This window comes from Lemur catta, chromosome 16 (genome assembly GCF_020740605.2).
Source record: "Lemur catta isolate mLemCat1 chromosome 16, mLemCat1.pri, whole genome shotgun sequence".
Classification (NCBI taxonomy): Eukaryota; Metazoa; Chordata; class Mammalia; order Primates; family Lemuridae; genus Lemur; species Lemur catta.
This window is the reverse complement of record NC_059143.1, coordinates 37,289,717-37,303,100: the sequence shown is the minus strand read 5'-3', so window position 1 is coordinate 37,303,100 and position 13,384 is coordinate 37,289,717. Positions and strand designations below refer to the sequence as shown.

Sequence of the window (13,384 nt, the reverse complement as noted above, 5' to 3'; positions counted from 1 at the left end):
AACTAACCGAGTAAATGAAGATAAAACACCAACTATTACACTTAAAAAAAAACCCAAAAACCCAAAGCGTACTTACTGATGGCTGGAGCTATTCCACCTACTGATCCTGGCCCAGGGATGTTTCCTGCCACGGCTGCGGCCTGGGCGGCTGCTGCAGCTTGTGCCGTGGCCGCCTGCTGCTGCATCTGTCGATGACACTGACGCAGATCAAAGACCTTAAAGAAAGGTGTTTAAGTTTCATCTTATGAGTCCATTAGGAAAGATTCCATACATCAAAAATAAATATGCAATTTATTTAAAATTCAGTTTCATTTAACCTCTCACAAGAAAAGAATGAAAATTTTTAGATTTTTATGTAGACTGAACCGGGATAAAACTAGTTAGAAAAGGTGGCTTGAAACTCACATTTCAACATGACACTGGCTGCCACGTGCCTCTGTATCTTTTATTTAGTTTAATGTGGGTCAGCTGTTATTGTTCTTGTGAAAAGCCACCCCAGTGTAAAATGAACAGTTAAGAAGTCACCTCCACCCTTTCATAACCAAATTGCTGAGTTTTCCTTAGGCTAGAGCTGAGGGCTTTGGTCACCTGGCCAACTTCTTCTCTTACAATTCTTTATCATTCTTGCTATTTGGAGGAGTGTAACAAATGGCACGTCACTATATAAGAAAAACAGCTACATTTTTCAGAGATGTTTACTTCAGTACATAGGAGCAATATAACATTCTAGAACTTGTTTTTCAATACTTAAAAGGATAGATCAAGCAAATATGAAATCTTAAGAACTATTTAATCTGCGTGATGAGTATATAGGATTCCATTAAACTAGTTTCTTCTCCTTTTCTGTATGTCTGAAAATGTTCATAATTGTTAAAAAAAAAAAAAAAAGTCTAGCTTTGAATCCTAGCACTAATATTTGTTAATCACATGGGCTAAGTTTTCTTAATTTCGCTGGAGCCTCAATTGTCTTATCTATAAAATGGGAATGCTAAGTGTTGGGAATACTTTCATAGAGTTGTTGTAAACCTGGCATAGTATACAGTAAGCTGTCAATAAATGTTACATATTATTTTGTTTTTTACTTCCCCCATAGCCATTTACCTTTCAGGATGAGTTACGGAGGAGCTGGTAAGTGATTTCAATGTGCTTTATCAACTGAGCCAAGACTGGTATAGTTAAGGAAGGGGGGAGGTTGCCACATTTACCCTTATCCTCATTAAAGTATTAGAATGGTCTATCAACAAGCAACAAATTATGGATTATAAATTATATCACCCTTTTATGAGTAAAAAACATCTTCCTAAAATAATCTATTTGCTCATATTTGCATTTATAAAAAGCACTGGAAGATCACACAGAGAGTGGTCATCTACAGAAGCTGTAGGAGAGGAGGATGAGGACAGGGTAAAAGCAAGGTTGCTCAATGTCAACTGAAACGTGGCTACACTGCCTTTCCAAAAGTAAACTAAATTTTTCAAATGTACATAATCCAATATGAGCAAGCATAATTATCTTTGTGCATTCTTTGCTTGCTTTTATTTTACTACTTGATAAACAGATTTGGGACTTAAGCCATAAATTTGCAAATGCATAAAAAACTTCTCATTGTCTTTAACGATGGTTTTTACACAAACCACAAAAACAAACTCTCTCCAAATAGCAAATCACATTCCTATTTACTTGTTTCTCTACTCAGGGCCTATCTTCTCAAAAAAAAAATCTTTCCCAATTAGCACCAATGAAGGACAACACTTAGACTACCCTATTCTTTAGAGACATGAATTTGTCAAATATGTTTGTACGTGTTACCTGGCCCCATTATTAATCCTAAGAGACTTCAGTAAAGAAAGCATGAAAAAGTCCGGTTTCTAGAAACCAGAAATGAGACTATTTCCTTTTCAAATTTCCCAACAGTCCATTAGATGCTGAACTTTTCCACTGGGCTGTGATCTTTGGAAGGTATTACCTGCCACAGCACAAAGTAGGGACTCTACTCTGTAGAGCAGTTTCAGGTTCCCAGCAAAACTGAGCAGAAACTACAACGTCCCTGTCCCCACACACACAACACCTTCCCACTATCAACATTCCCACCACAGTAGTACATTTGTTACGACTGATCAATCTACATTGACAGATCATTATCACCCAAAGTCCACAGTTTACATTAGGGTTCATTCTTGGTGTTGTATATTTGGACAAATTTATAATGACATGTAGTATATCATACAGAATAATTTCACTGTCCTAAGAGGCCTCTGTCCTGTGCATTTGGCCCTCCCTTTCCTATTAACCCCTGGCAACCACTCATCTTCTTACTGTCTCCATGGTTTTTGACTTTTCCAGAATATCATATAGTTGGAATCATACTATATGACAGTAGTAGCCTTTTCACATTGGTTTCTTACACTGAGCAGTATGTTAGGTTTCCTCCATGTCTTTTCATGGTCTGAGAGCCTATTTCTTCTTAGCACTGAATAATATTCCATTGTCTGAAATACCACAGTTTATCCATTCACCTACTGAAAGGACATCTAGCTTACTTTCAAGTTTTGGCAACTATAAAGCTGCTATAAACGTCCACGTGCAGGTTTCTGTGAGGATAAAAGTTTTCAATTTGTTTACATAAATGCCAAGGAATATGACTGCTGGATCATATGGTTAAGTATATGTTTATTTTTATAAAGGTGTCTACCAAAAGGATTGTACCAGTTTGCATTCATATCAACAGTGAATGAGAGTTCCTGCTTCTCCACAGCCTCATCAGCATTTGGTATGGTCAGTGTTTTAGATTTTGGCCATTCTAACAGGTGTGTAGTGGTTTCTCCTTTTGGTTTTAAATTGCACTTCCCTAATGACATGTGATGTTGAAACGTCTTTTCGTATGCTTGCTTGGCATCTGCGTATCTTCTTCAGCAAGGTGTGTCTCCTCATGTGTTTTACCCATTTTTTAATTGGGTTCTTCATTTTCTTGTTGAGTTTTAAGAGTTCTTTGGATGTTTTTTATTAGATGTATCTTTTGCAAATATTTTCTCCCAGTCTGTGGCTTGTCTTCTCATTCTCTTGACATTGTCCTTCACAGAGCAGAAGTTTTCAATGAAGCCCATCACTCCTGAGCTAATTTATGCTTTAATTTATTTAACCATGTTTCCTGTGGTTACTCTGTAAATGTATTACAAACCTATTACTTAACAAAGTTGAGTACCTTATAAAGGTCACTGTCAACATCTTCAGGATACTGTCTTTCACAAAACTTAACTGCAAACTGTGTATCAGATTACTATTTCCTGGTGTTAATTCAAACTAGCAAGAGAAATGGTGTGCTGTTGGTGTTTGGGGCACCTGAACATAAGACTGCATTAAGGACATGCTAAGTTACCTGGAGAATCACAATCCAGGAATAAATTTAAGTGGGATTCATAATGCCCTTCAAACTAGCCCACCTGTGGTTTGGAAGCATTCCCTGGCCCCTAACAGATATATCATCAAAAACAAACCCAACTCAGTGTCATCAGGAAAAAAAATCACCATAATGAGATTCCACTTTACACCCACTAGGATGGCTACAATAAAAAAGATGTAACAAATGTTGATGAGATTAAGTAGAGAAAGTGGAACCCTCAGACGCTGCTAGTGGGAATGTAAAATGGTACAGCCATTTTGGACAACCATCTAGCAGTTTCTCAGAACACTGCACATAAAGTTACCTTACAATCCAGCAATTCTCTTAGATATATACCCAAGAGAAATGAAAACATGTGACCACATCAATACTTATACACAAATGTTCATAGCAATATCATTCATAATGTAGCCAAAAAGTGGAAATCCATGTCCATCAATTGACAAATGGATAAACAAAATGTGGTGTATGGAATACAGGGTGTCCCACAAGTCACCATACCTTTGTCAGGACTACAACAGAAAAATTCTGTAAAATTTCACAATGAGTATTTTGTAAATAAAGGTTACATTTAGCTACAATTTCCCATTTTCCCTTGGGCGACTTTTGGGACACCCTGTATTTATTCAGCCATAAAAAGAAATGAAGTACTGTGATATACACTACCTTGAAACATTATGCTTAGTAAAAGAAGCAAGTCACAAAAGATCACATTATACGATTTCCATTTATATGAAATGTCCTGACCAGGCTAATCTATAGAGACACAGTATGGTTGCCTAGGGCTATGGGGAATGGAGGTTTGGGGGTGATAGCTTAAAAGGGTATGAGGTTTCTTTCTGGGGTGATGAAAATATTCCGAAATTGAGATTGCCGATGACTGTATAATGTTGTGAATATACTAAAAATCACTGAAATGTATACTTTAAATTGTTGCTTTGTATAGGATGTGAATTATATATCAATAAAGCTGTTAAAAACCTGAATGCCTAGTGCTAAACAACAAAACAGATCTTACTTCTGAAAGCAAAAGAGCAAAGCCACTTAAAGAGAATTTAAACAGTTGCTTCATTAAAAGCTTGCGTAATGTCATTTCATTACATCAGATTTACGTAAATGTATTTTTACTATGTCTTTGAAGAAGCAGGAAAAAAACCCCAACATCTTAAAAGGAAAAAACACACACCCCATTTAGTTCTACCTTCTTGGCATTTAAAAAATGACATTATGACTCTCCAAATCTATGTCTTCCTCATTTGAATTAAAAAGGAAAGTGTGTTTATGTATGTATTCTCAGTGTGTGGGCACTCCTTCCAGGGGTTCCTGTTATCTGTATACAATTACCCTAGTAATATCACCTCTGCTCAGAATCTGGCAACCTAAACAGAAATCTACATATGTTACTGCTGCCCAAATAATAAAGGTGATTTGAACATAAGCACTGCAATACTGAGATAGTGAATCTTATAACTGAGACTGATACTCAGTGACTAACAGTTGGGTATCATAGACAGCATGGATACACTGGACAAAGGGATACCTAGCCCAAGCAGGATGGAGCAAGATTTCATCATGCTACTCAGAACAGCACACAATTTAAAACTTATTTCTGGAATTTTTCATTTAATATTTTTGGACCACAGGTAACTGAAACCGAGGAAAGCAAAACTATGGATAAGGGGGGAACTACTGTACTTGTACCTCTTTCTAGCAGGACTCTTCTGAAGAACAATAATATATTTGGTAAATAGAAACAATTCTTTTTAAATCATAGTTACTATGACAAAATGAGTTAGCTCCAAACATCTTTTGCCATATATTTACCTATTCATGGCAAAAGTATGAGATCAATAAAAAACCTGTCCATAACAGTGGTTAATCAAGTGATAATTTGTCTCACACCATGAAGGCCTTTTGTACCAAAACAGAAACAAGTTACAGTATATTTATTTGGCAATGTAAGATATTACTTTAAATATGCAAGACTCCACATGATTTAAGCTCGATTGTTTTGAACACCAGTAACTAGTCCTATGTGGTAAGTTCATAAATACTATTCTGGCACATATTATATATTCAACACAGTAGTTCTCCATCCATTCACTTCGAACTACATAAATAATCCAGAGACATCCCAGTCAAGATAGATAAGTGGGTATACATAACTCCAAACCCAGATAAAGAACAGAAAACTTAAAGACAGTCACCTTCTCTAAGCCAATCATAAAACTCATGTGGAAACAACCCATGTGTCCATCAACTGATGAGAAACAAAACCCACAGTAAAGAGCAGAGACTAAAAACAGGAGGCATTAGGAATAGGAATACCAAGACCATAAACAAAGTGTAGGGACAGGGATTGACTTCTTGAAATAATATGGAAAGAGACAACAGCAAAGCTCTCTGGGGATTACAACTGGGCACCTGCCCATGAATTAAGTGCTGGTAAAATACTTTGACAGCCAATTCAGGATTGCACCTAGGAATAAAATATTTGCTCATGGCAGAGATAAGCATCAGAGAAACCTATACAATGGGAATTAGGCTTTGAGCACACCTGCAGAATGGAACCCAATTTCCTCAAGAGACAAAGTCCCCCTACCTCCTAAATATATAATATCTGGTTCTGAAATGTGAATCCCAGGTGCCAGGATAGGGCAAAATTGCTCTACAGGGAGAAGCAATGACAGAGAAGAGAAAATTAAAATGAATTAATTCTCTCAAAATAAACCTGCCAACAAATACAAAATGGTCTACAAAGCAGATAAGGAAATCTAATGACATTAAAAAATAACAACAAAGTGCAAGTAACCAAACACAAAAGTTCCTTGTGGCAAAATTGCAAAATATACATGATTTCTACCTTCCAAAGACAATTCCTGGTGAGACATTGTACATACCACTCTAGACATATATAAACGAACACAAATATCCATGACATTATTTAACAAAAATGGGATCATACTCTATTAATAACCAACTTTTCTATACCATGAATATCTATCAATAAATATAATTTAATATTCTATTGTTCTAACAGACCAAAGCTATAACTGATGCTCTACTGTCAAAAACTTTAACAGGGAATTACTATTGTTAGGTGTAATAAACAGCATTGTGCTTACGTTTTTCAGAAGACTTTAGTGATTCACATGAGAGTCTTACTGTTTTCTTTATACCTGGTATGTTTAAAAAAGTTTCAAATTTTTTTAAAAAATCCTATAACTGAACTATAACTGAAAATGAGATACTAGGTTTGCTGCTGTAAGGCAAACAAGCAATTCCATTTTTGTAGACACTATTATTTGTATCCTAAGCAACTTTCTGGGAATACGTGATGAGGTACAGTTTATTCCACTAATTTATAATAGCTGCCAATGAAGACGTTTAGGATGACTGAAAAATCTAAAATTAAAAATATATGTAGGCTGTCTAATTACAATTATCTCTTTCAAAAATAGTGTATATTGTAGAGGAAAACTGAAATAGTCTGAATATATAATTAGTGAAAAATATTTCAGTTTTTTTCAGGTTCTTAATTTGAGAAGCTATTAATTTTAGAATTCTGTTCCACAAAATCGTAAAGATTGGCTAAGATGAAATTCCAGAGTCTGATTTTTACAAATTTCAGTCAAAGGAATACAAGTTTGGAGGTTTCACTCACTCTAAAACATTTAACAAATTTGCTAATAAAACGCTAGGGTATGCATTCTACTAAGTGAAATATCCCAAGAATGGAAAAATAAGGACCACATGTACTCACCATCAAATTGGTTTTAACTGATCAGCACTTAAGTGCACATATAGGAATAACATTCATCGGGTGTCGGGCACATGGGAGAGGGGAGGAAGGGATGGGTGTATACATATGTAATCAGTGTGATGCACACCATCTGGGGGATGGACACACTTGAAGCTCTAATGGGGGGGGGCAAGGGCAATATATGTAACCTAAACATTTGTACCCCCATAATATGCTGAAATAAAAACAAGAAAAAAAAAACACTAGGGTATGAAGCCAACCACAAAACTAGATAACTGATTACGTCAATAAATATCCCCAGAAATGTTTTATGCTCAAAACAAACATAATTTCTGATAATTTACTTAATATATAAGACATTTTTCTATTCCTCCCACTTTCATTTCAATTCTTTAAACAAATGGAACTCTCCAAATCTAAACTATTCAAATAAAATTGCAACTAACCTTTATATATGCACTGGGGTAGATCTTATGAACAGCATCTCCAGGTGCACGCCCGGCTTCTCTGTCTAAGTAGTAACTCTGTACAAAGACCGCGTGGTCACTAAGGCACCTGACCCAAACGTCACCTTCACCTTTACATTCCAACTGCACACCTTTGCCTATGTGCAACCTTAGAAAGAAAAAATGAATTACGTTTCATCTTGATAAGTACTTTCAAATTGAATTCTTATTTAACCCTCACAACTCAGTAAAGTAGGTACTAAGGCTTATATAGCTACACTGTCCAAATTGATAGCCACTAGCAACATGTGGCTATTTAAATTAACTAAAACAATTAAAAATTCAATTAATCACACAAGCCATATTTTAAGTGCTGAACAGTGACATGTGGCTAGTGGCTACTGAACTGGATGGTACAGATACAAATAATTTCATCACAGAACATTCTAATAGCCAGCATTGGCTTAAAGAGTAATTTGCCAAAGTCACACAGCAAGTGATAGGGCCAAGATTATGTGCTTACATACACACGTCCTTAAAGAGTTGAGATCATACAGTAGCTACAATTGTTTTCCTATAATATTTCATCTTAAGCATTTCTATTATATAAACTTTCTATGAACATTTTAATAACTTCATAAAAACTGAAAGTTTATAATTAACCATTTCCCTTTTATTACCAATTTTCAACATTATAAATAATGCTTTCAGAAATATAGTTCTCACTTTATATTATTTCCTTTCAGTAGATTTGTAGAAATAATATATGATCAGAGAAATGTAAATTAATTTCCAAAGGGGAACCTGCAGCCTTGGGGCCACAGGTTTCCCAGCCCTGGACCAACCTTTAAAACAGCCAACTTTTATCATTATATATTAAACAAACATCTACAATTAAAATCAAATACTTATAAATTCTGAATTTTCAAGGTGACCTTTAGTCCTTTATTTACATTTAAGAACTTATATAATGTACATTAACAAATATAACCTTGAATAAAAGACAATGTACTATGCTTAATTTCCAAAATTACTGACTATACAATCAATACCTTGCTCTCTCAATGGCTTCTGTCCTGTGGACATTGGAGAGTTGACCCAAGCAAAAGCGATCTCCTCCTGAAGGGTCCACATATCCATCAACAGTAACGATAGGGCAGCTTGAAGGAACCTTAAATGTCTCTCCTACCTGAACATCCATTTCAAAGTAAGCAATGGAACACCAATACTCAGGAGCTGCAGGAAATGAGAAAGAACATCCACCCATGAGAGAAAGATGTGAGACTTTCACTCCTCGAGACAAAGCTCTTCCTAAAAGAAACGGTGAAGGGAGGAGAGAGGGAAATGAAAAGTACTCAAAGACTTGGATGAAAATAAAACGATGCATTAAAAAGTAGGAATTTCCATGCCTTCTGTACCTAGCACTATTCTTGAAACTCTAAAAGTCATTTTTAAAATCTGGCATTTGATTCTTACCTCAAAGGATCAAAGTCAACTGAATTTAAAAAACAAGTAATCAGAATCTAAAATAATTTTACAATGTTTTATTTGACTGCACATATTCTCCATGTATCTGAACTTTGATTTTTTTTAAAACACACTGACTCTAAGATGTATTTCATGGATGTGTTCTTGAATAACATCAATCCACTGCATATTTTTATAGATTCCTAACTGAGAAAGTGCATAAGCAAGTAAGCTATCCCAGGCCCTGAGTCAAGCTTAATTACACTCTAACCACACAGTTGTTGAACATAGGGATTCTCAATTGTCTCTTGAGTGAAAGGTCATTCGTCCCATCTGTGCGGGTATGCCATAGCAACAGATATTTTTAGTGAAATCAGTTCATGTTAACGACAATTTTAACTCTAAAGATGTGTTTAGTGTACTCACTTGAACAATAAATGATTTAAAATAATTTAAGATGATTAGGGGCGGAAAAGAGGCATTACTTGGTTTGGTTTGCAAATACTGCTGATCAAGTAACTTTTAATTTTCATTTGAACACAGCAATTATTACATCAAGCCCATATATACAAAAATTATGTGGTTTTCCTTTATTTAACTCATTTAACAGGTATCTTAACAGAGTATCTAGGGATCACTCTAGGCACTGTATACACAGCAAGAAATGAAACAGCTACATCCTCTATTCTCACAGAGGTGTAAGGGCAGACAAAAAATTGAACAAGATAACTCAGATAATGACAATATGAATAAAATAAAACAAGGTACAGAAGATGATTAGGAAGAACACTTCAGACTGGATGGTGGGGGGGCATCCTATCGGAAAAAGTAACACTTGAAAAGCCTTGGATCTATGTGAAGACTAGACAGAACACTTCAGAGAGGAAAGCAAAAGCAAACACCCTAGAGTAGAAATGGGTTTGACGTTTTTAAGAAAAAGAAAAACACAAGGCCAGTGCTATAATGAAAAGGAGAGTGGCACAATTTTGTCTGCAAAGTTATCTGCATCTCAATTTGCTACTTATGAACGTTACACTAGAATTTGAAGCAATAAAATTTTCAACAATCTGACATTACTTAGAATGACAAAAAACCCACAAAAAACCCGGATCTTTTCAAACTAAATAAAAAAAAAAAACCATGAAGTATGACTGATGTTTAAAATTAAAACAGGCTGGGTGTGGTGGCTCAGGCCTGTAATCCCAGTGCTTTGATGAGGATCACTTAGGGCCGGGAGTTCAAGACCAGCTGGGCAACACAGCAAGACCCTGTCTCTACAAAGAATTTTTTAAAAAAATAAGCTAGGCGTGATGGCTTGCACCTGCAGTCCTAGCTACTCAGGAGGCTGAGGTGGGAGGATCACTTGAACCCAGGAGTTCAAGGCTGCAGTGAGCTATGATCATGTGGCTACACTCCAGCCTGGGTGACAGAGCGCGACCCCGTCTCTAAATAATAAAAACAAAAAACTTACAAAGGCTATGTACCTAAGTGCTTTTCAAAATGCCATCAAGCAATAAAGTACTTTCCAATGACAAGTTAATAAAACAAACCACGTGAAGATTGGGTGATTCAAAAACTTAAAAAAAAAAATTTGAATGTTTTGCTATGTCAATCTAATCAACTCATCACAAACAAACATTCCTTTAATGTAGTTGGTTATGACTAGAACATAAAAACTAGTGATACACAAAAGCATCTTCTTAAAAAGCCAGCTTTGAAGCATTTATGAGGTTATTTTCTATAGTAAAATTCTTTATTGAAGATATCACATTATGCTGTGGACAAGAAGCTTCAGCAAACAACTGGTAGGTATACTGGTTGAAGCTAAAACTAAAGAGACTGTCTAAGACAAGATAATTACTCAATGGTTTGGTGGCAACAAAACAATAATAGCACTTTAAAAGAGGTCTTTAAACAATTAATCCAAACAGTAAATTTTGTTATAAACAATGCCCTGGTGTTGAGAATGTTTATAACACTAGGTGAAAAGATGAGGTCCCAAGTATGTGCATTTCCCAGTTCATACTGAAGGATACAATCCGGAAGTACAGTGTGATGGTGAGCAACCTTTTTTCCATGAAGAGTCAATTCAGGGGTAAAGGGGGGAGGTTTTACAGCCTCCATATGTTTAAGAAAAATATACTTTCATCATCACGAATTACAGCATCTGCAACTGCACTTAAACCTTATTTTATTACTTCCCAGTCACCAAAGGATTTCTTTTGTTTGCCTAATATTTCAGACACCATATAACACAACCATATTGGTTATATAAAGCTGCATCTCTGAACAGGTTTAGTTTTAGTTGACCTACTATTATTGGGAAAAAGAGTTTTAAGAAACAAGGATAAAAACAACCTGGCATCAGAGTTACACCATAGACCAGGGATGAAAAAAAGCCTAGGAAAGCAAGAGGAAGCGGGTTACTATTTATGAAGACAGAAAGAGAAAGAGGGAGATCAAAGTGGGTCCCCAAAATTTGGCAGTGTTGGGATACAAAATACTATGTGAAAAACACTTCTACGCCACTCTCAATATGCTGAACAGTCAGAAGGGAACATTCTTATTTTTATAACAGAAGAGAGTAATATGAAACACCTATTAAACCTTTCTGGATATTTCTTTGCTCTTTTTTGCCTCCAAGGACCAAATGCCATGTAAATGACAACACTGCAGCTTCTCAAAACTAGCCTCAATGGAAGAAGTCTAGAATTAGTATAGAGTGGGCTTTCTGAATGCCTCAACTCATTTGTAAGAGAGATGTGCTAACTCTGATATTTTTAGTTTTTGCTCCTAAATTAGTGAAGTTAAGCCAGTTTCATAAAGCCTAAACTTATGGGCTGTTCATCGCTGGCCAGAGAAAAGGTTCTTAAAAAGACTGAGTTAACAACATTAAAATTTTTTCTTTTTACAATATAAGAACTTAGCTAAATATTTTTTATAATAGAGAAATGTATTATACAGCACAGTTTTATCATCAAATATTGCTTAATTATAATAAAAAATTTGAAGTCTTCAAGGCATATCTTTAATTTTTGAAATAAAGTCATTCAAGAAAAAGTAAAAAAATGTAGTTAACCAGCCTGAGCAAAAGCGAGACCCCGTCTCTACTAAAAATAGAAAGAAATTGTATGGACAGCTAAAAATATATACAGAAAAAATTAGCCGGGCATGGTGGCGCATGCCTGTAGTCCCAGCTACTCGGGAGGCTGAGGCAGGAGGAATGCTTGAGCCCAGGAGTTTGAGGTTGCTGTGAGCTAGGCTGACGCCATGGCACTCTAGCCCGGGCAACAGAGCGAGACTCTGTCTCAAAAAAAAAAAAGCAGTTAAAGCACCTAACATACTCATTATAAATTATGCCTTTTATTATTCAGATCTGAATAAGAATCTTTTATGAACACATAAAGGTACTCTCTTGAATGGAGGATTGCTCTAAAGTGCACCGGAACTTGGAAATTTGTTGGTTTCCAATCCATTTGTGAATCTGAACACAAAACAACCTCAAAGACACTGAAGAAACCCTTTAATCTGCAATCAACATTTAATTTGATGAATATATCTCAACTTTAAGAAAAAGCAAAAACCGAGAAAGTCCCTGAAAAAGAAATGAAGTGATTAACCTTTTCCAAAAAGGTTTAGAAGCTGAAAAGTTTTTCAACTTTGTTATCAAAGTCAAAGCATGGAAATACCAACTATATTGCCTGTCTGAAATCTTTAATACAAAGGTAATGACCAATATTATTTATTTTCATTTTCTACAACCTATATCACCTATTTTCTGAAACATGTATGTAACTATATTCAAACATAATTTCTCAAAATAGATTTACTATATATTAATGTTGTGATGATGATGACATATATAAAAGACTCAGAGGTATATGCATATTTCCTATTCAAATGGTTCTAGGTCTGTGGTAGATTTTAGCATTTCATAATCAGACCTTTAGCGGTTTCACTGACCATATACCTATATAAATATTTTCCACTTTGGTTTCTTTTCTATTTGCATTAAGCAAGGATAGCAGACATACAAAGTAGTAACTACAATTTAGTATGATTAGAAAATACTAGGTAGCAGGAGACAAGGGATGAGGCTTCCGAACGGTGGTATGCTTCAGATGGATCTTGAGTTTGCCACACTTGGGAGGGCAGGGGTGCATGGTACCCAGCATTCAAGATGGCCTCCAATGATTCTCACCTCCTGATATTCACATCCTTATGCAGTCCCCTCTCACATGACATAGGATTTTACCAAAATGATAATGTGACTTAGGAGACTAAGTCTTAAAAGACCACTGAGGCTCT

General features: G+C 35.6%; 1 protein-coding gene across 4 annotated transcripts in view; it reads right to left on the bottom strand.

The window, feature by feature from the left end:
* Positions 1 to 13,384, bottom strand: part of SMAD4 (SMAD family member 4) — an 86,458-nt gene that overhangs the window by 7,786 nt on the left and 65,288 nt on the right. For all 4 annotated transcript variants that reach the window (XR_006729339.1, XM_045528058.1, XM_045528057.1 and 1 more), the window contains exons 9-11: positions 8,662 to 8,845; positions 7,610 to 7,778; positions 77 to 215 (exon numbers count right to left, since the gene is read on the bottom strand). Coding sequence is in view for 3 of the 4 variants with exons in the window: in XM_045528058.1 (XP_045384014.1) it covers positions 77 to 215; positions 7,610 to 7,778; positions 8,662 to 8,845 (492 nt within the window). In the remaining variant the exon portion in view is untranslated. The remainder of the gene's footprint in view (positions 1 to 76; positions 216 to 7,609; positions 7,779 to 8,661; positions 8,846 to 13,384) is intronic.